The sequence below is a fragment of the Mixophyes fleayi genome, chromosome 6 (genome assembly GCF_038048845.1).
Source record: "Mixophyes fleayi isolate aMixFle1 chromosome 6, aMixFle1.hap1, whole genome shotgun sequence".
In the NCBI taxonomy this organism is placed as follows: domain Eukaryota; kingdom Metazoa; phylum Chordata; class Amphibia; order Anura; family Limnodynastidae; genus Mixophyes; species Mixophyes fleayi.
The window spans coordinates 1,768,778-1,795,856 of NC_134407.1; the positions used below are offsets into that span (position 1 = coordinate 1,768,778).

The following is a 27,079-nucleotide window of genomic DNA, read 5'->3' on the forward strand; positions in this document are numbered from 1 at the left end:
ACCCGTTTGTGCCCCATATATAACCCCCTATGTACATCTCCATATAGAACCCTCTCCCCCTATATACAGCCCCATATAGAATCCTTTTCTCCTATATACATATATATATATATAACCCCCTCCCCCTATATACAGCCCTATATATATATATACATATATATATATATATATATATATATATATATAACCCCCTATGTACAGCTCCATATAGAATCCTTTTCTCCTATATACAGCCCCATATAGAATCCTTTTCTCCTATATACATATATATATATATATATATATATATAACCCCCTATGTACAGCTCCATATAGAACCCTTTTCTCCTATATACACATATATATATATATATATATATATATATATATATATATATAACCCCCTAAATACAGTCCCATAGAGAACCCCCTCCCCCCTATATACATATATATATATATAACCCCCTCCCCCCTATACACAGTCTAGTGATGAGAACCCTACATCCGGGACCCCCTCTGTATTCAGCGGCTGCGGGAACAGCTTCCGGTGACCCGGATGTAGGATTGACTAGGTATCACCAGCCGTCACCATGGCAGCGCATACGGAGTGACGTATCACGGAAACGCCGCGACCAAGTCCCGCCCCTCCTGAACGCCGTCAGCCAACCAGCTGCCCCGAGCCCCAGCCTAGACAACCAATCGGCCGTCAGTCCCTGGTCAGGTGATCGGCGAGCGCCGCGGCTCAGGCAGGCCGGTCATGGTGTACGCGCTGCTGCTGGCCGCCCTGGCCGGCTCCGTCCTCACACTGCTGCTCCAGCTGCTGGCCCTGTACCGCCGGCCCAGCGCCCCGCCCCCCGCCGCCGCCCCGCCCCCCGGCCGGGCCCGCTCTCACGGCTCTCTGCGGGACTACCTGCTGGGGGCGGCGGGCGCCGGGGCGGAGAGCTGCCACTTCCTGAACGCCGTCTTCCTCTTCTTGTTCCGGGAGCTGCGGGACACGGCCGAGCTGCGGCGCTGGCTGCTGCGGAAGATCCGGGTGGAGCTGGAGGAGCTGCTGCTGTCCCGCACGGCCGGGCGGCTGTTGGAGGGGCTGAGCCTGCGGGAGCTGAGCCTGGGGGAGGCGGTGCCGGTGCTCCGCGGGGTGAGGCTGCTGTCCCCCGGCCTGGCCGAGCCCCAGGACCCGCTGCCCCCGGAGCTGAGCTTCGAGCTGGAGCTGGAGTACGGCGGCGGCTTCTGTCTGGCCATAGACGTGGATCTGCTGTTCGGGAAGTCGGCCTATCTGTCGGTGCGGCTGTCCCGGGTACAGGGCCGCCTCCGCCTGGTCTTCAGCCGTCTGCCCTTCACCCACTGGTCCTTCTGCTTCCTGGACGAGCCGCTCATAGACTTCCAGGTCCAGAGTCAGTTCGAGGGACGCCCGATGCCCCAGCTGACCTCCATCATCGTCAACCAGCTCAAGAGGGTCATCAAGAGGAAGCACACGGTGCCCAACTACAAGATCAGGTACTGCTGCCCCTGGGATGTGTCCTTACTGCCCCTTCCCTGGGGTGTCCTTACTGCCCCTTCCCTGGGGTGTCCTTACTGCCCCCCTTCCCTGGGGTGTCCTTACTGCCCCCCTTCCCTGGGGTGTCCTTACTGCCCCCCTTCCCTGGGGTGTCCTTACTGCCCCCCTTCCCTGGGGTGTCCTTACTGCCCCCCTTCCCTGGGGTGTCCTTACTGCCCCCCTTCCCTGGGGTGTCCTTACTGCCCCCCTTCCCTGGGGTGTCCTTACTGCCCCCCTTCCCTGGGGTGTCCTTACTGCCCCCCTTCCCTGGGGTGTCCTTACTGCCCCTTCCCTGGGGTGTCCTTACTGCGCCCCTTCCCTGGGGTGTCCTTACTGCCCCTTCCCTGGGGTGTCCTTACTGCCCCCCCCCCTCCCTGGGGTGTCCTTACTGCCCCTTCCCTGGGGTGTCCTTACTGCCCCACCCCTTCCCTGGGGTGTCCTTACTGCCCCTTCCCTGGGGTGTCCTTACTGCCCCACCCCTTCCCTGGGGTGTCCTTACTGCCCCCCCCCTTCCCTGGGGTGTCCTTACTGCCCCCCCCCTTCCCTGGGGTGTCCTTACTGCCCCCCTTCCCTGGGGTGTCCTTACTGCCCCTTCCCTGGGGTGTCCTTACTGCCCCCCCCCCTCCTGGGGTGTCCTTACTGCCCCTTCCCTGGGGTGTCCTTACTGCCCCCCCCCCCTCCCTGGGGTGTCCTTACTGCCCCTTCCCTGGGGTGTCCTTACTGCCCCCCCCCCCCTCCCTGGGGTGTCCTTACTGCCCCCCTTCCCCTGGGGTGTCCTTACTGCCACCCCTCCCCCTGGGGTGTCCTTACTGCGCCCCTTCCCTGGGGTGTCCTTACTGCCCCTTCCCTGGGGTGTCCTTACTGCCCCCCCCCCTCCCTGGGGTGTCCTTACTGCCCCTTCCCTGGGGTGTCCTTACTGCCCCACCCCTTCCCTGGGGTGTCCTTACTGCCCCTTCCCTGGGGTGTCCTTACTGCCCCACCCCTTCCCTGGGGTGTCCTTACTGCCCCCCCCCTTCCCTGGGGTGTCCTTACTGCCCCCCCCCTTCCCTGGGGTGTCCTTACTGCCCCCCTTCCCTGGGGTGTCCTTACTGCCCCCCTTCCCTGGGGTGTCCTTACTGCCCCTTCCCTGGGGTGTCCTTACTGCCCCCCCCCCTCCTGGGGTGTCCTTACTGCCCCTTCCCTGGGGTGTCCTTACTGCCCCCCCCCCCTCCCTGGGGTGTCCTTACTGCCCCTTCCCTGGGGTGTCCTTACTGCCCCCCTTCCCCTGGGGTGTCCTTACTGCCACCCCTCCCCCTGGGGTGTCCTTACTGCGCCCCTTCCCTGGGGTGTCCTTACTGCGTCCCTTCCCTGGGGTGTCCTTACTGCCCCCCTTCCCCTGGGGTGTCCTTACTGCCACCCCTCCCCCTGGGGTGTCCTTACTGCGCCCCTTCCCTGGGGTGTCCTTACTGCGTCCCTTCCCTGGGGTGTCCTTACTGCGTCCCTTCCCTGGGGTGTCCTTCCTGCCCCCCCCCCCCCCTCCCCCTGGGGTGTCCTTACTGCCCCCCTTCCCTGGGGTGTCCTTACTGCCCCACTACAAGATCAGATACTGTTCCCCCATCCCATGCTGCCTCTGTTGTGTCCTAATAACCCCCCCCCCCTCCCCCACACCTCCCTCTATGACGTCCCCAATCTCGCCTTCCCTGCGCTGTCACTTATCCCATCTATGAGATCAGGTACTGCTCCCCCTCCCCCCAGTGTGGGCACTGTGGTATCATAGTAAATACTGGGCCCAGTTCCCCGGTGTGGTTCTATCTGCACAGACAACACCTGTTCCTGTCCCTTTATTGATGGATGTCTGTGTATAGTGAGGATCCAGTGTGGTGAAGGGGATAAGTTCTCTTTTAATTGGTCTTCAGAATTGCATAATATAAGTTTATATTGTTGGTGCTAATAAAGTGAATTGTTATTGCACTGATTTGCCTCCATCTCCTGTCTAAACTGTAATATGTAATGTATGGGTTATGGGTCTGTTAACCTATGTAAGACATTATCTTGTGAACTGTTGGATTTCCAGATCTCCGGGGCCTAAAGCATTATTATAAGAATTGGTGTTTACTTTTTGTGATTAGCCGTTTTTTTGAGGGTTCCTATACTGTTCCCTCGGACCCAAGTTGGAACCAGAGGAGCTGACTATCACATGGTAGTGCACTCTCTATGTCTGGTGTAATTTCAGGTAGTTTGGTTGTCTTTGTACTACACAGGATTTTCTATTTTTGCTTTTTCCTAGAAATTGTCTTTGTTTTCCTTGAACTGAGTTGGCTGCAAAGTGATTTCTGGCTGCACATCAGACACCTGTAGTACCAGGATGTGACTTTATCCCCTGTATCTGTCCCTCTCCAGGCTGCCTTGTACCTGTGCTCTCTGTTAGGATAAGATCTGTATGCGTGTTACACACGTGTTGGAATGTACATCTGCTTTATTACTGTCATCTCAGGGAGGGGCTGCTGATTACACGTCTGTACCAGGCTCCGCAGTCTTCACACCTTGTGCAACGTATGGTTTGAATTGAACAATTACAATTCAGTCCTTTTGTTTGTGGGGCCAACCAGGACAAACTGATTGTTTTCAATCTAGTTGGATTAGTTTTTGTCACACACACAATATAACTTTAATAAAATTGTTCTGACTTTGCCAAGCTTACTCCCAGAATGATGACAGTGCCAGATAAGGATTCAATTGGATCTCTTGTTAGATATACCTGTTGGAATTGTATCTAACAAGATAAGAGATAGAATGGAGACATTGCTTAAGAACAGAATTTAAAGGACTTAAAAAAAATTCTGCGGAAAGCTTTAAGGAGACGTGAGAAATAACACGGCAGAAACACAATGTGGATAAAATGTTTCCATAAGGTCCAGGAGTTGAGGATTCTTCAAAATGAGTTTAGAACAAGTAAGAGTGCCCAGGCAGGTATGTGTGTATATATATATATATATATATATATATATATATATATATATATATATATATATATATATATATATATATATATATATATATATATATATATATATGTGTGTGTGTGTGTGTGTATGTATATATATAGATATATATATAGATCTATATAGATATAGTCCGGTGAGCAGACCTGGCTGGAATAGACGGACTTGTGATCATTAGCAGAGCTGCTGTTTGTGTCACCGTCCTGATGAACCATAACCTCATTTCTGCTCCTTCCTGCAGGTACAAACCCTTTTTTCCGGTTCAAGTGCAGCCCCCGGTTGAGGACTTAGAGGATCAAATGCTGACCTTACAAGACCTGGGCTTGTCGGAGGGGCGGCTGAAGGTGTCTGTGATAGAGTGCAGCAGGTGAGTGACCCCGAGGGGGGTGAGTCCTGTGAGGATACAGCAATTGGGCACCTTAGCTGCTTGGTATAAGGGAGAAATCAGATTAATTTTGATATACCCTGTGTGCAAGGAGCAGAGCCGGAATATCCTATGTACATACTCATCTCACCAGGGCTGTACTGTTTGTCCTGCTCCAGGGGAGTTTGTGCATAACTAGTCCTGTATTATTCCCTAAAAAGAGGATCTGTTACCTGTGCGACGTGCTGGGTGCCAGCTGCTCTCTGGCAGAGCCCTCGCCCCATTGTCTTCTGTGCTGGGTCTGGTTTCCCCTGACATTAATATTTCATGGGTAATATTCATAGTTTAGACTTGTGAACAGACGGCCTCTCGTTCTGCTGGGATGGTCCTATGACTGATGCCCGTCGCCGCATTGTCTGTCTGTCTATATAACTGGCAGACGCTCCGGATACTACACAATACAAGTAATCATTAGCTGCCATCTCCGACATACAAAGATCGCAGCTTTGTGACACCGGTTACTGATAACGTGAAGTTACATTGCTCATGTTACTTGGTGATAAAGTAAACAAGCTGCTCAGCAAATCATGTACCCCTGTAGATAGCAGTGTCTTCTCCCCTTACCAGGCAGATCTACAGGCTGAGAATCTGTTACAATCTATAACCCATCCTCTGCGCTCCTTATAATTAGGTCTTTATAGAGAAAGGCCTAAAAAACATCACTGAAGAAAAGTCACATTATTTCTGTTTTATAGCCCCAATTTTATTTTGATCTTGCTGAAGACATTTTGCAGTATTAGTAAAGTGTGTGTGTGTATATATACTCCTGCCCAGCTCCCAGGGTGGCTTCTTTTATCACAACTTAATCCCACCTTGGGAACTTCCTGCCCAGGGAAGTTGCAAAAGATCTCGATTGGTGGGCTCCTCAGCCTATCCAGTACCTTACCTCCCCCAGGTGCCTTTCCCCAGGTGGCCCCTGCTGGGTCCGGCTCCTGGATGTCTGTAGAACTCACTAGTGGACAATAGGGAACAAACAGTAATAACAATGATACCTAAATTCAATCAACCACTGAGTTCTCCCTGTGGAGGTGGAATTTAACCCCTGAAGTGCTTTACATTTCCATCACTGATATTTCCTGAGAACAACCGTTCTAAAAAGTGTAGCCCGGGTATGGATTAGATTAAGGAGTTGTAACGCACCATACCCTTTTCTTTACAACTGTAATAAAATGAGACAGGCAGGCAAAGCGGAAAGAGGGTGCTGCATAGTCGTCATCATCATCAACATTTATTTATATAGCGCCAGCAGATTCTGTAGCGCTTTACAATTGGGAGCAAACAGTAATAAAAAAAATACTGGGTAATACATACAGCCAGAGAGGTAAGAGGGCCCTGCTCACAAGCTTACAATCTATGGGACAATGGTTTGATACACAAGGGCACGTGTTGCATCATATTGTACATTGGTCCAGCTAGAATACAAAGGTAAAAAGTATTGAGTGGGCTGTGTGATCAGTCACACAGCAATGTTGGTCAGAGGGTTGTTGTCTTGTGTTAGCTACGTAGAGGGTGTTAATAGGGTAACCTAGGGAGATTAAGATGCTGGTTGAGGAATATTATAAGCTTGTCTGAAGAGGCGGGTTTTCAGAGAACGTTTGAAGACTAGAGGAAAGTTATTGTGCGAGGGAGGGAATTCCACAAAGTGGGTGCAGCTCGAAAAAAGTCCTGTAACCGGGAATGGAAGGATGTGATGAGACGCAGATCTTGTGTAGAACGGAGGTGTCGAGTTGAGAGATATTTTGAGACAAATAAGATGTATGTCTGTGCAATTTGTTGACGGCCTTGTATGTTAGTAGAATAATTTTATATTGGATTTATTGAAATACAGGCAACCAATGTAGAGACTGACAGAGTGGCTCAGCAGAGGAAAAACAGTTTGCAAGGAAAATCAATCTTGCAGAATAGATTGTTGGGGTTCAAGTCTGATTTTGGTCAGACCAGTAAAGAGGAAATTACAATAGTCGATGTGGGAGATACATGAATTCGTTTTTACAGTGTCTTGTGTGAGATATGTGCATATTCTGGAAATGTTCTTTAGATGTATGTAACATGATTTAGATATATAACTTATGAGGGGAACAAAGGATATCTCTGAGTCAATGATTACACCTAAGCAACAAGCTTGCGGGGTGGGATTTATGGTCATGTTATCAATAGAAATATCAGGCAGAAAGATTCTTTTTTTGGGTGGGAATATTAAGTGTGCAGAAAGACAGTCAGTAATGCGAGACAACACAGATGGTGAGAGATCAGGAGAGGATAGATAGATTTGTGTATCATCTGCGTAGAGATGATACTGAAATCCAAAGGAGCTTATTAGTTTCCCTATAGAAGTGGTGTAGATAGAGAATAGCAGAGGACCTAGGACTGAGCCTTGTGGTCTCCAACTGATAGAGGAAGCGGAGCAGAGGTGGATCCAGAGAAATTAACACTGAAAGAGCGATTAGATAGGTAGGATGAGAACCAGGGGCCTGATTCATTAAGGATCTTAAATGAAGAGGTATCTTATTTCAGTCTCCTGGACAAAACCATGTTACAATGCAAGGGGTGCAAACTAGTTTTCTGTTTTGCACAGAAGTTAAATACTGACTGTTTTTGCATGTAGCACACAAATACTTGATAACTTATTTCTACACTGAAATTTAAAGTTGATATTTGTGTGCTATATGAAAAAACAGTCAGTATTTAACTTATGTGCAAAACAGAAAACTAGTTTGCACCCCTTGCATTGTAACATGGTTTTGTCCAGGAGACTGAAATAAAAAGTTTCTTAAGTTAAGATCCTTAATGAATCAGGCCCCAGTATAGGACAGTGCCTTGAAGACCTAGGGATTGTAGCGTTTGTATGAGGAGAGAGTGGTCAACAGTGTCAAATGCAGCAGAGAGATCCAGTAGAATTAGAAGAGAGTAATGATTATTACGTTTTGCTGTGATCAAATCTTTGACAACCTTGGTCAGCGCAGTCTCTGTGGAGTGTTGAGAGCGAAAGTCTGACTGAAGAGGATCCAGCAGGTTGTTTGCTGTAAGAAAGTGTGTGAGGAAAGTGTGTGAAGCTTGGAGGGGCGCGGGAGCTGGGAGATGGGGCGGTAATTTCAGAGAGAGTTTGAGTCAGAATTTTGATGTTTCAGAATAGGGGTAATCACTGCATGGTTGTATAATGACGGGAAGATACCAGTAGAAAGAGAGAGATTACAGATGTTAGTTAGAGGGGGAATGAGCACAGGAGACAGGGACATACTGATTTGTGAGGGAATGGGACCAAGAGGACAGGAGGTAGAGTAGGAAGATAAGAAGAGAGTAGAAACTTCCTCTTCATTTGTGTCAGAGGGTGCTACAAAGGAGTTGAGCTGAATGCTTGTCCAGGGAGATGACACCATTTCAAGTCTGATTTTATCAATCTGGTCCTTGAAATAAGAACCAAGATCCTGGGCACTGATGGTAGTCGGAGGTTTTAGAAGAGATTTAAATGTGTTAAAAAGGCTTTTTGGGTTACAAGCCTGAATATAGATGAGATTGGAAGTATCTTTGTTATGCTCTGGCCAGAGCCTTACGATAGGAGTGGTGGATACCAGTATATGTCATGAAATCATCAGAGGTACAAGATTTACGCCAGTGATGTTCAGCTCTACGAGAACGTTTTTGTAGATTTCGTGTTACTTTAGTGTGCCACGGGTGACAGCGAAGTCTACGTGGCGTAAGTAGTCACTTGATCCAGGGCAGCTGCTAGGGTTTGGTGAAAATGAGGAACTGCTCTATCAGGGGAGGAGAATGTAGAAACTGGGGAGAGAAGGTGTTGGAGAGAGAGGTGGAAAAGTGTTGAAAATCAAGTGTTAATATTCCTGCGGGTTAGAGGAGACTTTGGAAGAGTTTGACACTAGGGAGGGTAAGGAACTGGGGGTGAGCGAGTAGCTAATAAGGTGATGATCCGAGAGGGGGGAAAGGAGTGTTAAGGAAATCGGAATATCATTCTCCTCCCCTCCGGGACGTCGCACGCTGCATTCTCCTTCCACTACTTGTCAGGATGGCCACTGGCTTGATCTTGTTATCTCTAGACTATGCTGTACTATATTCTGATTTCCTTAACACTCCTTTCCCCCTCTCGGATCATCATCTTATTAGTTACTCGCTCACCGCCACGTCCCGGAGGGGAGGAGAATGCGTCGCGCGTGTTCCGGAGGGGAGGAGAATGCGTCGCGCGCGTCCCGGAGGGGAGGAGAATGCGTCGCGCGCGTCCCGGAGGGGAGGAGAATGTGTCGCGCGCGTCCCGGAGGGGAGGAGAATGTGTCGCGCGCGTCCCGGAGGGGAGGAGAATGCGTCGCGCGCGTCCCGGAGGGGAGGAGAATGCGTCGCGCGCGTCCCGGAGGGGAGGAGAATGCGTTGCGCGCGTCCCGGAGGGGAGGAGAATGCGTCGCGCGCGTCCCGGAGGGGAGGAGAATGCGTCGTGCGCGCCACGTCCCGGAAGGGAGGAGAATGCGTCGCGCACGTCCCCGGAGGGGAGGAGGATGGGGGGAGGGGGGAGCGATGTTCCGGAAGTGGGAAGGTAAGGATTGCGCAGCGCGCGCAACGTCGGAGGAGGGAAGGGGGGAGTGCAGCGCACGCGCGATGTATCCATGGGGTGGGGGGTGCAGCGCGCAAGGGGGGGGGGGGGGTTACGTGCGAATACAGTACACAATATTTGGTTTATTTTGTTAGAATTGCCCGTCCTGTGTGCGGTGAGTGGTGTAGAGTGCAGCAGATTCTCTCCATTCGGGCAGCTGCTTTATAATTGTTTTTAGAATATCCTCTGTACTATAATCTGATGCTGTCTGTACAGTTACCCTCATGTTGTATAACCTGCGTTTGCTGCGTGCTGCAGTCAGACTCCCCAACGTTGCTGGATGACTAACACGCTGCTCATGCTTTGTTCTGTGTAAACTACGCATGCAGTGTGGAGAATGTAATAACCAATGTTCTCCCTGAGGCCTGTATGTGTGGGGGTCACTGTGGCTGTAGGGGGGGGGGTGTAGAGTTTGCTTCTGCCCCCTAGTGGCCTGTTGTGTTCTGTACGGTGAACTTGTAATATACCACGTTAATGCCACTTGTCTCTTTCCCAGGCTCCTGATCTTCGGTTCGTATGACCAGGAAACTTATATTCACTGCACCCTGGAGATCAGCAGCACCCCCTGGAAAGAGAAAAGCAGAACCTCCATCAAGACGGTAAGAGAGTGACCACGTGCCCCCCATCCTCTGTTGTTCTGACTGTGTGAGGGTCTCTGCTAAACTTAGTGTAACTATCTCTGCAGCTCTCAGATCCTTTGGCCCCCAATAATTGTAAGCACTGAGATCCTGCTGGACCTCAGACGAGGGTCCCACGATGTCCTGGTGTATGGGGGGGGGGGGGGGTTCTGTTGTGTATCACTGTGCTGACATATTGTGTTACTACAGTGCAGAACGGCTCTCGTTGTGTCTTTCAGGGATTGTGTGTCTCACATTGAGCGGTAAGAATTTGGTGATATTAAGAAACATTGTATTTTTAGTTTGCTTTGTTCCTGAAACAGATTCAGTCCTGGTTCCCCAAGATTTCAGTGTTCTTTAAAATTGCAAACGTTTGATCCCTTAGGTCCTTCTGCTTAATATGCATGTGAGCGTTCAGGCTCTTAATGTTCCCCATTCACCATGTAGAGACTTAGATGATCATAATCATTCTCATCAAGCATTGCATAAAAAATTACCCCTTCAAGCCCAGTGGAGGGCCCAGCCCCTGCCTCTCGCTGCTCTAGACTGTGTCCCGGGGGCCCGAGGCGTTTACGTTGAAAGAATTAATGTATTCAGAGCAGGCCGGCCGCCTGACTTCAGCTAGGAATAATGGAATAGGACTCCGGTCTCCTATTTTGTGGTTGTCCGGAACTGGGACCATGATTGAGAGGGACGGCCGGGGGCATTCGTATTGTGCTGCTAGAGGTGAAATTCTTGGACCTGCGCAGGACGAACCAGAGCGAAAGCATTTGCCAAGAATGTTTTCATTAATCAAGAACGAAAGTCGGAGGTTCCAGACGATGAGATACCGCCGTAGTTCCGACCATAAACGATGCCGACCAGCGTTCCGGCGGCGTTATTCTCATGACCCGCTGCGCAGCTTCCGGGAAACCAAGGTCTTTGGGTTCCAGAGGGAGTGGGGTGTTCAGCGATAACAGGTCTGTGATGCCCTTAGATGTGTCCGGGCTACACACACTTTACACTAAATGGGCCAGCGTGTGTCTAATTGCTGATCCCCATTCATAGTAATGATCTTGGACTACAGTTATGAGGAGTTCCCAGTGACAGCTGGTCACAAGCTCACAGACCCTACCCTTTGTGTACGTAACTCTTCACAGATTGTACGGTTAGTGAGATCCTCGGATCAGCAATAAGGCCCTCAATCTAGAGGAAGTTGTTACAAGCATTCCATAGGTGAACCTGGGGACGGATCTCTAACGGTTGTGGGGGTCTGAGACCTGACGGAGAACAACGGGGCAGGTTCATGGGTGCACAGCCCAGGGAGGGAAAGATGGGAGGGAAGGAGAGCAGGCGAAGCACCTATTGGGAAGCTGGATGAATGCGGGCGTGCAAATCTTAGCGGGGGATCATTGAAGAACGCAGCTAGCGGCAAGTGTTAGTATTGCCTGTCTGTGGCTCAGTGTCCTGCTTCGTCCATCACTGGTGGTCTCTGAGACCCTCCACCCTCTGTACGTCTTCCTTGTAAGAGAGAGACGCTGCCAACCCCCCCCCCCCCCACCACCCCAAGATCCTGCAAGCAGGCTGTGGCAGCGCAGGGGGAGGACAGACCGGAGAGGGGAAAATCCATTCATTTATACTGCCTCGCCCATTAAAAAGGACACATGTAACCACCAAACTGGGAGATCTTTTACATGAATAGTTTGTGACCCCCACACACAGCACAATTTCAGTCCGTCGCTCCAGACCTCATAACATTTCTCTGAATTCCCCAAGTATTCCCAGAGACAATCGATACAGACCTTTTAATTTCTGTGAACTATAGTTAGGTAGATAATTAGCCGCAGACTGAAGAAAATGGACATTCAGATCTGTATAGTTTGGTTCATGCTATATCACAGAATGATCAGCAGGTGGCAGCATTGCCCATTATTTTGCACAAAGACTGTTTTCTGTTCTTGGATGTTATTGAGGAGTTTTTCACTTCCCTTGTTCATACAATACCTGAGTACTACTCACACGTGACCATTAGTATCAGGTCTACGAGCCATCAATGCACAATATAGCACATAATGTCTGTAGGGAGAAGTGTCAGCCTTGTTGTCTGGAAGCCCAGCCATGTTCAGGGGGTGACCCGAGCATCCAGCCTCCTTTCCTAAACACAAGAGACTATGGATGACACAATGTTGATATACGGAGACGTTCTGGAAGATGAAGACTTTGCCTGGTTATGGTCAGAGACCCGTATAGAGCAGCAGTCAGTGTGCCGGGTAACAGCAGAAGAACTTAACGACACAATGGACTTGTGCTGATTACAGTCTATCCCAAGCTAGTTGTGCTTCCAGTTGGTGATACTGTTATAACATTATACCCAGTAACTGCAGTACCCTGTGGTGCACACTAGATGGTGCTCTCAGTTCTCCCCAGCTTGAACTGTTATTGTATACACTCAGTGAGAACTTTATTAGGTACACCCCCCCAGTACTGGGTAGGACCCCCTCCCACTCTACCAGAACAGCCTGAATTCTCCATGACGTAGACACAACAAGGTTCTGGAAACATTCCTTACACATTCTGGTCCATTATTCCATGATCAGTCATTCAGGTCACATTTCTTCCTCATTCTTGTGTCTGGGCTGAACAAGAGCTGAACCTCTTGGCCATGTCTGCATGCTTTTCTACATCGCGTTGCTGCCACATGATTGGTTGATGAGACATTTGCAGTAACGAGCAGAGATGTACCTAAGGTAGTGGCCACCGAGTGTCTGTGTGTATATAATGTGTGGATGTATGTGCATATATATATATATATATATATATATATATATATATATATATATATATATATATATATATATATATATGTGTATATGTATGTGTGTGTGTATGTATATATATATATATTGCACACAAGTATGTGTGTGGATGGTGTTCTTGGCTTTTCCCCGGTAATGTCCCCCATTGTTGGGCTGTAGTGCGTTATCCGGCGCAGTTCATGAAGGACAGATTCGTTGCTTCTGTGACCCACGCTGTGTGTTTATTGAACAGTCTGACATTTAAGTGTTTCAGAGGAAAATGTTCTGATCAAACAGCGTTTTAATCTGGAAATGTCACTGTATGAAAATGTGCCGGAGATCAGTGTTTGTCGGAGGGATATAACGTCCTCGGGGAATGTGCTCTGACTGCTGAATATCCTGCTCTCTGCGCCTCTAATCTCTGACTCCCTCTTCTTAAATCCAAACTGAGACCCCACCAAGTCTGCAGAAATATTATTAAAAAAAAATGAAAACTTACTGTAAATAAAATTGAGCTCTGGAGCAATGATTCCTCTGTCCTCCCTGAGGAGCGTGTATTATATGTGTATATATAATGAGAGAGCTAGAAATAGGTATATATCAATATAGTGCACCGGGCTCTTCAGTGGGCAAAGTATTTAATTGTAGAAAGTAAAAGTTGTCGGATGGTTCTATAATGGTATAGATTATATTCATGTATTGCATAAATACCTGTGGTGATCCACTAGATCTGGTTGGTAGAACATAAGATAAACAGGTTAATAATTACTGATGTTTTGTACATGGGATATAGCGTAGTAGAAACATGGACAGCGCTCTCCAGACCCTGGGCAGAGGGGGTGGGGGCGATATTAGGAGACAAGTGAGGAGATGTAAGTTGGTGCAGGTTTGATAACGGCCTTGTATGTTCGTAGAGACTGACAGATCGGAGCAGCGATAGAAGAACGTAGGGGTGAGAGTCTGCTCCAGAGAAGACCAGTAAGGAGGGAATTATTATTAACATTTATATAGCACCAGCATATTCTGTAGCGCTGTACAATCAGGAATTGAATGCAGGAGATGATGGTGCATGAATTAGTTTTTGCAGTGTCTTCTGTGAGATATGTGCATATTCTGGAAATGTTTTGTAGATGTATGTAACATGATGTGGGGATCATAGGACAATACACATCAGGGGGTAAATGTATGAACGTCCCATTTTTTTTTTTTTCAACTCGCCTGAAATCGGCAACTTTGTAGGTAAAATTTAAAGCGGCGATGGCTTGAAAAGGCAAACTTGCCTTTACAAGCCATCGTGGGAGCACAGTAAAGTGCGTGTAGTATCATCCTGTTCGGTCGATGTCTAACAATCACATGGCAGCTTTTTTTATATCTAAACCTATAGTTGAGCCCGAGTGTTGTACATATTTACTGACACATTTCTCCCTTCAGACGTTGGTTGGATCTCAGGCAGATGAGATAGATCCTGACACTGCGATTCCTGATTGATCATCCATAGGGATAATTCTATCCTGTGGCGTAGCCTGGGCGCAGCTTCCGTCCCTCGTTCTGACATGTCTATATCGGGGATCGCTCGCTGCTTCCAGCTCCGCTCCAGCGCTCATCGCTGCTTCACGTTACATTATGTTTCCTGTATCCATTATACTCCAGTGCTGATATCTGTCTCCTCTCCTCAAACAGTCCTTTTAGGCAGCTTTTCCTTAACATTTCTACACTTTATCAATTGCTTTAGTTGTTGTACTGTGTTATTGTGGAGTCTGTCAAACAGCAAGTAAAGTTCATGCACAAGTTGAATATATAAACTAAGGGAAGTGTTCATCATTGTCACAGGACCCTGCTCCTTCCATTATATAACACTCAGTCTGTGGCTTCCTGCTGCCTCCGTTCTCCTCCTCACATCATATCACTGCCCCTGTCACATGCAGTCCTGTCCTTACTAACATCACTCATCTCCTGATATACTCTGTGCTGCTGTGGGACCCTGCTCCTTCCACTATATAACACTCAGTCTGTTGCTTCCTGCTACCTCCATTCCCCTCCTCACATCATATCACTGCCTCTGTCACATTTTTTTGTGTTCAGTGTCTGCATTGTACTGCAGATGATGCCGATTTTATTGAACATTATTTCAGGAATATTGTCCTGCACCATGCCCCCATTCCCCCCCTCTCCCGACCTGCGCCATGCCCCCATTCCCCCCCTCTCCCGACCTGCGCCGTGCCCCCATTCCCCCCCTCTCCCGACCTGCGCCGTGCCCCCATTCCCCCCCTCTCCCGACCTGCGCCGTGCCCCCATTCCCCCCTCTTCTGACCTGTGCCGTGCCCCCATTCCCCCCCTCTCCCGACCTGCGCCGTGCCCCCATTCCCCCCCTCTTCTGACCTGCGCCGTGCCCCCATTCCCCCCCCTCTCCCGACCTGTGCCGTGCCCCCATTCCCCCCCTCTCCCGACCTGCGCCATGCCCCCATTCCCCCCCTCTCCCGACCTGCGCCGTGCCCCCACCTCCTCTCCTCTAGTATCCTTGTCTGAGTCCTGATACTATCTCCATCTGAGAAATGTTTGCGGTTTTGGGGTGGTTATTTCTTGACGTTAGACCCCACTGGTCTATAGGTCACTTTCTCCTCATCCTATTGACGGGACACAAGGTAGAACCCACAATGTACCCTGCACCCTCTGGCAGGGGGAGAGTTAACAGGCTGCACAACTTGTAAAATTACTGTCTGAGACATTGGCATCTTTCTGGACTAAAATAAGCCCAGGCCGCAAATTAGCCGGTAATTAAAGTCTTGTGAAGCAGAAATCGTTACGCAGGCAGCAGCTGACACAGGGCATCAGCTGCACAATAAACGCTGGGACTGTGGCACTATTGGAAATCAATGCAGTAATACGATTATTGTGCAGCCAACAAAACTTATTATTTATTTTTTCAATAGGTCGACAATTGGAGGAAACACTGGAGATGTAAACACAGCCGGCTATATCCCGGCTAAATGTGTGTTCTGGGCACTTGATCACACACGGGGAGAATGTTGTCTGCCTCTTGCCTGGCTTCCCATATTAATCACATGCCTCGGTATAATGCAGTAATACCATGTACATATTAATCACATGCCCCGGTATAATGCAGTAATACCGTGTACATATTAATCACATGCCCCGGTATAATGCAGTAATACCGTGTACATATTAATCACATGCCCCGGTATAATGCAGTAATACCGTGTACATATTAATCGCATGTCACTGGTATAATGCAGTAATACCGTGTACATATTAATCACATGTCATTGGTATAATGCAGTAATACCATGTACATATTAATCACATGCCTCGGTATAATGCAGTAATACCATGTACATATTAATCACATGCCCCGGTATAATGCAGTAATACCATGTACATATTAATCACATGCCTCGGTATAATGCAGTAATACCATGTACATATTAATCACATGCCCCGGTATAATGCAGTAATACCGTGTACATATTAATCACATGCCTCGGTATAATGCAGTAATACCATGTACATATTAATCACATGCCCCGGTATAATGCAGTAATACCGTGTACATATTAATCACATGCCCCGGTATAATGCAGTAATACCGTGTACATATTAATCACATGTCACTGGTATAATGCAGTAATACTGTGTACATATTATCACATGTATCTGGTATAATGCACTAATACCGTGTACATATCACATGTCAGATTACTAAGTACTGGATGTAGAATTATCACACTGTATATAATGGGGGGTGGGGGTGGGGATGAAGGGGTTAAGGCGTCCAGGGACCTGTTCTGTGTATATACGGAGGGGGAGCGGGGATGAAGGGGTTAAGGGGTCCAGGGACCTGTTCTGTGTATATACGGAGGGGGGGAGCGGGGATGAAGGAGTCCAGGGACACCTGTTCTGTGTATATACGGAGGGGGAGGGAGTGGGGATGAAGGGGTTAAGGCGTCCAGGGACCTGTTCTGTGTATATACGGAGGGGGAGGGAGTTGGGATGAAGGGGTTAAGGCGTCCGGGGACCTGTTCTGTGTATATACGGAGGGGGGGAGCGGGGATGAAGGAGTCCAGGGACCTGTTCTGTGTATATACGGAGGGGGAGGGAGTTGGGATGAAGGGGTTAAGGCGTCTGGGGACCTGTTCTGTGTATATACGGAGGGGGGGAGCGGGGATGAAGGAGTCCAGGGACCTGTTCTGTGTATATACGGAGGGGGAGGGAGTTGGGATGAAGGGGTTAAGGCGTCCGGGGACCTGTTCTGTGTATATACGGAGGGGGGGAGCGGGGATGAAGGGGTTAAGGCGTCCAGGGACCTGTTCTGTGTATATACGGAGGGGGGGAGCGGGGATGAAGGAGTCCAGGGACACCTGTTCTGTGTATATACGGAGGGTGAGGGAGTTGGGATGAAGGGGTTAAGGCGTCCGGGGACCTGTTCTGTGTATATACGGAGGGGGGGAGCGGGGATGAAGGGGTTAAGGCGTATGGGGTCCGGCAAAGACAGGCGCTGACATATTCCTGGGTGTCCTCCGTGTTTGGATGTCCTGTGATCTCTGTGAATATCCTGAAATTGAACTAATTGGTTTAGAGGTTGTACGTTTCAATCAGGTGACTGATACTATTACCATGAACGGGCCCCGGGGCCAGTGTGCTGGGAGTCTGTCCTAATTGGATGTGACACTCTTCTGCCTCAGCTGCCGGCGACATGCGCCCTTTACCCATCCGCAGCGGCTGTGACATGTGGTATTCTGTATTGTCCTGCACAGTGACCTGTGTACCTGCCCGATGTCCCACATAACGGGAGGAAGTGTAAGCTCTTGGGGACAGGGAGCTGCATGTATGGTTCTTATTTATATTCCCAGTCTGTGAGGAACTTGCTGCGTATTCCTCATGTGTGACCTCTTCAGGGCGGCCTGTGTTCCCCTCACCCTGGTAGGGTGTTGTCTGATCAGTAAACACTGCCACAATGTAGCTGAGATCAATACTGGTCGCTGTGTTTGTGGGAGGGGGAGGGCGGCTCTCTGTAAACGCTCTAGAAGCCGTCTGTGTGCTGTCTAAATTGCTGTCTTTGTGAGAGGGTCACGTAACACGGAGAGAGGGGCTGCCAGACACATCTCCTGCTTCCTTCATTCAGCGGCTGTAATTGGCTTATTTAAAATGTCTTTATAATTGGCAAACATTTTATTTTTATTGCACATAACCTGTGTAACTGCAGAACTTAATGCGTTTTAAATTGTGCTGTTCTAAGGTGAGATAACAGAAGCTCCCTGTGTCTGGAGGTGATTTAGATGAAATCATTTCTATCTCTGGCCCATAACCTCCTGGATACTTCTATTTAGGACATGTCTGGGGTCCTGGGGGTCTGTACAACGTACCCATGAGCTTTACCTTCTGTTCTAATAGTTTTTTTGTTCGTATTTATGAGTGTACAGACTTAACTCCTTAATTTATAGGACATTATAGTGGAAAGACTGATATAGGAAGACTTTGTGGAAACCCCACGGTGTCGGTATATGAGCTTTGTACAGCAGTTGTCTCCCTACTGGTGATATCTCTTCTCTCCTTATACAGTAACGTGACCGAGACACAAAGCAGAGACCGTTATTTCCTGGGAATAGATCATGTCAGACTGGCTTGTCGCAGTCAGTGACTTGTAGCGAGGACTAGCCGTACTGCCGCTGGTATCAGCGGATGGCATCTAAATCAAATATAAAGTTTATCTAGGATTATATTATCAGGACCCTACCGGTACGGTCTCCAAATACTCCAATGTCTTCTGTTTTCATACCACCCCCATGTAGACTGTCTAAACCTATATACAGTGTGTGCGATCTAAACTGGCACTGGCCACACCCAGCTCCCCCTGTCTACTGCCCCCCTCCCACATACACGCCTCCTCCCCCTGTCTACTGCCCCCCCCCCCCCACATACATGCCTCCTCCCCCTGTCTACTGCCCCCCTCCCCCTGTCTACTGTCCCCATACACGCCTCCTCCCCCTGTCTACTGCCCCCCCCCCCACATACATGCCTCCTCCCCCTGTCTACTGCCCCCCCCCACATACACGCCTCCTCCCCCTGTCTACTGCCCCCCCCCACATACATGCCTCCTCCCCCTGTCTACTGCGCCCCCCCCCCCCCCCACATACACGCCTCCTCCCCCTGTCTACTGTCCCCATACACGCCTCCTCCCCCTGTCCACTGCCCCCCCCCCCCCCCCACCCCAGACGCACGCCTCCCCCCTGTCTACCATAGAAACGGTAACAGCGCGCGGGCCGTGTTATTTACACCAGTAACGCTGTCAATTGATTTCCCCCCTTAGTTATAAAATAATCTACATCTTCTTTTTTGTGCGACAGGTGGAGTTAATTAAAGGAACGTCTCAGAACATCGGTCTCATCATGGTGCAGGCCAGGGATGGAGAAACTGGACACGTTTGTGTGGAGACTGTGACGCCAAATTCTCCCGCTGCTGGAGCAGATCTGAAGCGGGGCGATCGTCTTATAGCGATAGGAGGTATGGGAACATTCCATGCGGTATCGGGGCCTCCTCACAGATTATTCAGCCAGTCTGATCTAGGAGGAACTCCGTAAACCTGCTGGATGGCCTTAAAAACAGGGTTGATAACGGTTTTGAATAAATGTCTTCACTCCAATTACTTCCTCCAGCGATGGACCCCTTTTTTATTATTATTTTGTTCTTATTTACAGGTATCAAGATTACGTCATCAGTTCAAGCCTCAAAGCTCATTAAGCAGGCCGGGGAAAGAGTGCTCTTATTCTATGAACGGCCAGCTGGTCAAAGCCAACATGGCGGTGGGCTGCACGACAACCTGGGGACGTTGGACGATTCTCCTTTTCCTCAAACATTTGAGGAGGACGCTGCAAGTCTCATTGTGGATTCAGAAAATAAAGAGTTGGATTCTGAATTTGAAGATCTGGCCAATGAAGTCAAACCTCCAGGGGAGAGTAAAGATGACATTTTCCTGCCTGTCAATCAGAGTCCTAAACGCCTAGTAGGAAACCTTTCCACAAAATCTTTGGGATCCATATCTCCTATCCTAAGCCGTAAGCCAAATCCACCAGGTTACCAAGTATTGTCCAAAACTCAGGCGAAAGTTGTGAAAACTAGTGTCCCAGAGAGCCAAGACCTTAGCCAGCCCAGCCGAAGTTCAACAGGACCTGGCAACAAGCCACCGGTACCCCCAAGACCTCAAGTTAAACTTACTTTAACTCCCTGTGAAACCCAGAGTGCTTTTGATTCTGCCGAACCCTGCCTCGACAAACCAGATAAAGCAGCTTCACTTTCTGTGAATGGCGATAAGCCAACTGAGAAACCTGGAAAACATCCAGATCTAGTGGAGGAACTTGTCCCGCAGAAACCCCCCTCCCTAAAGCAAGATGCTACAAAAGACAAGATATCTGAAAGTTCTACAAGTACAAAGGACAGCACAGAAGAACAACATGTCTGGGAATCTTCAGAAACGCTGTATAGGAGTCGCCAAGGTCGTTGGACAAGGGCATCTTGTATATTTGATGTAGAAAGTCACCACAGATATCTGAATGTAGCTCTTTGGTGCAGAGACTTTGTTAAGACTGGCAGTCTCTGTTGTGTTGGACATGTCAGTATCAAGCTAGAAGAAATTTCCTTAGAATGCCTCGCCACCTCATCTCTAGAGTACTTCACCAGCTTCAGGCTAAATGCCCCAGAACCCAAAGCCACTGTTAGTAGAACTGCATTGAGGACTCTAAGCATGCATAAGGGATTCAATGAGAAATTCTGCTATGGGGACATTTCTTTAAACTTCAAATACTTGATGGAAGGAGAGTCGGAGAGCTCTAGTATTCTCCAAGAAAAAGAGAGAGATGCTAATTTTACAGATGACGTGACCATGCTTCAAAAAGAAGAGATTACGATTGCCCCTGTTAATTTGTCTGAACCCAAACATAACTTTCAAGATACTCAGTTTCAAAATTCCACTCTGTGCGATCATTGTAAGAAAAAGGTGTGGACCAAGGCTGCGTCACAGTGCATAATCTGTGGCTATGTCTGCCATAAGAAGTGTCAAGAAAAATGCCTGACTGAAAGCCCTTACTGTGTTTCTTTGGAGAAAAGAGTTGACCCGGAGTCCAAATCTCTGGGGAATAGAACTACAGGCATCACCAGACATATCATCAACACCAGTTCTCGACTCTTGAACTTGCGGCAAGCTCCCAAAACACGGCAGCCAGAGCAAGGTTCTGATTTGGTTGAGCCTTCACCAAAGCACACACCAAATACTTCAGACAATGAGAGCAGTGATACAGAGACCTGTGGGGCAAGCAGCCCTTCTAAACGGTCTAGTGGAAGCACAGGAAAACTAGTCCGAAAAGAGGGAGGCTTGGATGACAGCGTTTTTATTGCCGTCAAAGAAATTGGACGTGATCTATATAGAGGTTTGCCAACTGAAGAAAGGATACAGAAGTTGGAATTCATGTTGGACAAGCTTCAGAATGAAATAGATCAAGAGTTGGAACATAACAATTCCCTGGTCAAGGAAGAGCGTGAAAGTACAGATGGCAGGAGAAAGGCTCTTCTTTCCGCTGCACTGTCTAAGTCTGGGGAGAGGCTTCAGGCGCTGACGCTGCTCATGATCCACTACCGAGCAGGAATTGAGGACATAGAATCGTTAGAAAACTCCTCTTTGGCTCAACCGAGAAAGATGGCCAAATACGACGAAGAACCCATTGCAGTGTCGGAAGCTGCAGATATGGATGAGGATGACGTAACTGTGGAGGAGAAGGAAGTTTGTAGCAACCCCTCAGAGGAAAACCTACCTGATTCCCCGGTAGCAGAGTAGTTGATTATGGGGCTTAGCTAATGTATCTTCTCACCACTGATCATTCTTACACATAAGTAGAACACTTGACTTGCACTTGATATGTATTGCATACATCAATGAAGAATCTGTAGAGACATCTTGATGGCCTCTTGCCAAGCAGACAGTGAAATCTTTACCGTACGGGTTGTAACAGTGCATTTGGCAGACTGGTGTCAAGTTGTGGGAATTACGGTTTTCCAGAAGAGTGACCACCGCTAAATGACTCCTTGGAAGCCACGTGGGAATGTACAGTTGGTATTTAAACCATGAGGGATTTATTTTTCCTTTATGTTGTAGCTGCCATTTTATGTCTGTATGTGTTTGTTTACCATGAAAGCATTTCTTTGGAAGAATAATTATTTTTGGGTAGCGTTAAACACTTTATATTAACCCTTTGCTGGCAGAGGTGAACATAAATTGAAGGCATTTATCACCATATTCAGTGGGCTCTAGAGTCTAAGATTGATATTGTAGAATATTCTTCTCTTTATAAAACACTAAGGGGGGTATTCAATTGTTAGTTTTAATGCGCTAAAACACAAAAAAACGAGTGCTCGAAAAAAACTTCATATTATACGGTAATTTTTCGCGCGTAAACAGTTAATACGGTACTTACTCGCTGCCAGAGGGCTGAATTTCAGCTGAGCTGCGAGCTGAAATTCCGCGAGTAATTACCGTATTAACGGTAAGATTTTTCGAGCGCTCAATTGTTAGCGTTAATGCTAACAATTGAATACCCCCACAAAGACCAAAGATGATTTAATTATGTGCGCACACCTCCCAAGATCCTGGAAATCCGGCCTGTTGGCCTGTCCAATATTCAATTCCTATTCCTTTCCGAGCGGGTCTTAGCTCTGATGTACGTTATCATAAAGTATCTGGGCCAATGATGTAACATTAGCCGTGTTAACTATAAAGGGCAGGGACACAGGGCTTTCATCTGCACAGTCCCCCCACACACGGGTCTCTGTCCCCCGACTTCCCGCCGGCGGGTCTCTGTCCCCCGACTTCCCGCCGGCGGGTCTCTGTCCCCCGACTTCCCGCCGGCGGGTCTCTGTCCCCCGACTTCCCGCCGGCGGGTCTCTGTCCCCCGACTTCCCGCCGGCGGGTCTCTGTCCCCCGACTTCCCGCCGGCGGGTCTCTGTCCCCCGACTTCCCGCCGGCATTTTGCTCTTTTTGCACAATATGACTCATAGGGACCAGGGATACATTATAAATGGGTTTAGTATTCGTGCTTTGTCTGTCTAGAAGTCTCGAACTGCCAAATGTGTCTCCAGGGGAGATATAATATGTTTTTACACCTCTTCCTTTGCTTTATACCCAGACCAGGCATACTAGGTAGATAGAGTTGAGCAGCTCTCGGGTAAATTATTTAAAGGTTCAGTAACTTCTAAAATGGGAAGTGGAGCGATCACCGACCCGTTGAATAGATGCTTGAACTGGGAACATTTTGTACAATTGACGTTTCCTAGTTTGTCCCATCTATTGAGGGACGAGTATAAAGGAGCCTAAGCTTTGGTCATCAGTCTCTATGCGGCAACACACGGCCCCTGAACACCTGTGAAACCTTTTCCAGTTTACACTTCCTATCGCCACCCCCAAACTAACCTAAATCTCCTTGGTGGAAGTGAGGATAAATTGAAAGTGCTCCCCATGGCTGACATAGACGTTGTATTGGTTGTATGGTAATAAGGAGAGTGGGGGGGGGATGTAACGAGCTCATCAGCTGGAAGAAATGCCAAAGGCTTTGTTCTTGTCCCCCCTGTGAAATAAAGCTTCAGGTGTTTCATCATCTCAGCCCTAGTAATTGGCTCAGGTTCGGTGAAGACAGTTCCCATGTAGACCGGTTTGTGTATTAGCCCTGTGCAGTAATTACCTAGTAATGTGCGGTTAACGTGCGGCCCTTGTAACGTTACCGGGTCATGGAGTAAGCGCACTGATCGTCCGTCTAGCTCATGCTTGTACTTCTAGAGGGCTCAGCCATGTTTGGGTGCTCTGTGTAGTTGCCATTGTCTGGAATATGTTGGATGTTTTGTCACTTTGAGTTGTGTTTTACGAAGACCTATGCACATCAAGTATGACTTGTCACTTTACCAAAGTCTTCATCTCGTCACCCGCACAACATGTGGGTGATCACAGTCACGCTGCCTACTTGTAAATGATAACTTTCATTTTGTTTTGTGAATTGATCTGGGAGCAGCTTCTGATTTTTCCGCTGAACCTAGGGATTGCAGCAATGTCCCAAGCTCACAGGTAGATGGGTTAGAAACTTTCATATGATTATTTTTCCACCAGATGGCTGCTGGAATCTTAATAAACTGCCGAACATATCAATTAGGGGCCTGATTTTTATTTGGGATGGGGGGGTGTTTGCATGTAACCTTTTTCAAAACACATTTTGTAATTTTCTTACTTTGCATGACATGATCATCGTTTCTTTAAAAAAAAAAAAAAAAAGTCCTGCTGTGTCTTCCAATGAAACCTCCGAGCCGTCCTGTTGGGGGTGATGTACTCATGCCGTCTCTCATACCTGAGCTGTAGTGTCTATAATTAGACAGGGGCCAATGGGTGCCCGATCAGTGTGACGGAACAAAGGACTAACTACAGTATGCTAAGCAATGGCAAACAGAACATGGAGATCACATATGTTGCATGTCTGTATATGTATACATACCGCACACACTTACCTGTATTGTCTCATCCCTCCAGATACTGGCAGAGGTCTAATGCCCACCAGTAAGGAGCAGTCTGTTCCGTAGCGATTCTTGTCATCTTATTCAGTACAGGGGGGTGAGCTGAGAAGAAGGGGGGGGGGGTAATCTAAAATCCCCTTTCCTGGGGCATCTGTTCCTGAAATAAGTGATCGGACAGGAGAAGGCCAGAACCCAGACACAACATACACGATTCAAACCTTTCTCACACACTGCACATAATTATAACAGTTGTTGTCCAGGGGCAGCATAAGATATTATGACATCCAGAAGATGTTGTATTTTCTTTCAGTGTCATCTCACCTACACACCCAGTATGTGAGTATATTATTATATGTCTGACATGTTGGGCCAGTGTCTCTGTTCTTCTGAACTGATCTCCTGTGCTCTGCGTGTGCACTCTACATTCAATATTTCTTATTATATAAACTAGTTTCCCCATATCACTATACACCTCCTCCCGTCGTCCCTTCTGTTTCCCCCAGAACCCTCACCCCACACTCACGTACTATGATGAGGGGTTACTACATGTCCAGCTGCGCTGGTTATGGCAGCTAGTGGAGGTGTTGGTCCTGTGTACCTGGCGTTGTTCGCTGCGTAATTTCAAGTCTTTCTTTGGAAGTGGTTGACTGGGGCTCAATAAGAGGAACAGTAGTGGAGCGGGGGTGTTAACGTTTGGACAGTGCGTATCTGCGATCTTTGTCTTCCAAATTCTCAAGGCCCGCGTGATGTACCATCTCCTGTTACACCACCGGGTACAGCAAATCAAGCTCTAACTTCTGTGTCATTATGTAATGGTGTCTGTAATCGGGACGGGCTGGGGGTGTAATCTGCGGTTGATTCTATGCTGCTAATTCCATTTATCTTTTGTACGGTGCAGGAGAAATGTAGTGCAATATTTTTATATATATATATATATATGGCGTAAAGGGTGGAGTTTTAAGGGAATGTCAGATTGGCTTCTGCAGTGGAGATTCCTGGGTTGTACTGGAAATGTGTATAATGTAACCTTTGCCACAATGCTGTATTGTACATAGCTTCCATAATAAAAGCATTGCAGGATGTGTGGTGTCTATTATCTTTGTTTCCCATCTCTTGAAGAGAATCGCCTTCTCAAGAAATAAAATACGGACCTCTCTGCTCAGACCCGGTTGGTGTTCTGCCAGCGTTGGCTGATGCCGTAGAAGGAATACAAGATTTTATTTATATATATATATATATATATATATATATATATATATATATATATATATATATATCCACATCGCAGATTACTGGTTAAATCCTCACTAGGCTGCTCCTTCCCCTTGGTGGAGCACCAGCAACAGTTGCCAGTTTGCCATTTAAAAATGGGTGTGAGAGGGAGGACCAATAGGAAGTGGGTAGCTCCATGCTGGTGGCTGCTTATTGGTCCACTCAGTCACTCTGCCACAGAATGGGAGGAGCAGCAACGAGTAACCAGGAATGTGGATTTACATCTAGGAGGAGGTTTAAGAACAGGAGAATGACTCTGCTTCTGGTTATAATGGACAAAATGGAAAAATAATTTTTTTCTGCCATTATAATTATTACGGTTACGCTATATGCTAGACAGGAGTATTGTTAGAGACCCATTTCCATACAATACCCAGTTACTACCCAGATCTATAGGTGGATATTTGTTGTATACATATTAGCTGAGTGCATCAATAGATCCTTATAGAGCGCAGCGTTCCCCATCTCTGTAATTGTTCTTAAACACTCTCTAGCTATGGCGCCCAGCTCTTTGTTGTCAGTTAGTGCTGCTCCCCCTCCCACACATGGGGGTGCTGTTCCCCTGACGCAACAAAGTTAGCAAACTCTGGATAGTTGAAAGGAGCCGGTGTGTAATCTATCGGTGACTCCTGTCTGGTTTTAAGAGCTGAATCCCAGGAACTGAGAGTGTGATGCCTGACTATCCTGTCAGGGCCTTAGTGTATATGCTGGGGCTTCATACTCACGCAAGGTTTACTCTGAACATGTCCACACTCTGCGTGATTGGAAGAGACAATTTAAGAAAGGGCGAGGAAACTGTTGCCAGCGAAAATGGGTGGTATACACCGTACTTCACTCAGTACATGAGGTTACATCTGGCAATAATTTTGTGGTAAGTTTTGCCGGCAAAGACGTCTCTATGACTTTTACCAAGAACCACTACAGAACAAAAGCAAATGTTTTATTTAATATATCCAGATCTGGGCTTTAACGCTCATTGCCCACGTACGAGTCACCCACCTGCTTTACGCAGTTTATTATTACTGCTCGGTGTCCGTATCGCTCAGCTCCCTTGGTGATGGTTCTTCCATAAAACCAAACGACAAGTGATTAGACCTAATCACCATACCGTGATAACACAAATAATAATTAGGCCCCAATATTCTTGTCTTTTTGTTTTTATGAAACCCAGAAGTGTTGAATGACTTTTCCTGCAGACGGTGTGTTTTGGGGGTGGCTCCTTACGCCCTCACCCCTCCCATAATTATGTCCTTACTTATCCTTAAGGAAACACAATGCTGGTTATGGTTGTTAGCTCAGCAGCTGCGGCCAGTGCTCTAAGACCCTGGATTCTACCCAAAAA

General features: G+C 47.9%; 1 protein-coding gene across 1 annotated transcript; it reads left to right on the top strand.

The window, feature by feature from the left end:
• Positions 1-669: 669 nt before the first annotated feature.
• Positions 670-25,547, top strand: PDZD8 (PDZ domain containing 8). The gene is made up of 5 exons (XM_075215566.1): positions 670-1,476; positions 4,739-4,864; positions 10,015-10,117; positions 19,272-19,428; positions 19,623-25,547. The coding sequence occupies exons 1-5, from the start codon at positions 737-739 to the stop codon at positions 21,749-21,751; spliced, it is 3,255 nt and encodes a 1,084-aa protein (XP_075071667.1). The 5' UTR covers positions 670-736; the 3' UTR covers positions 21,752-25,547.
• The last annotated feature ends 1,532 nt before the right edge of the window (positions 25,548-27,079 follow it).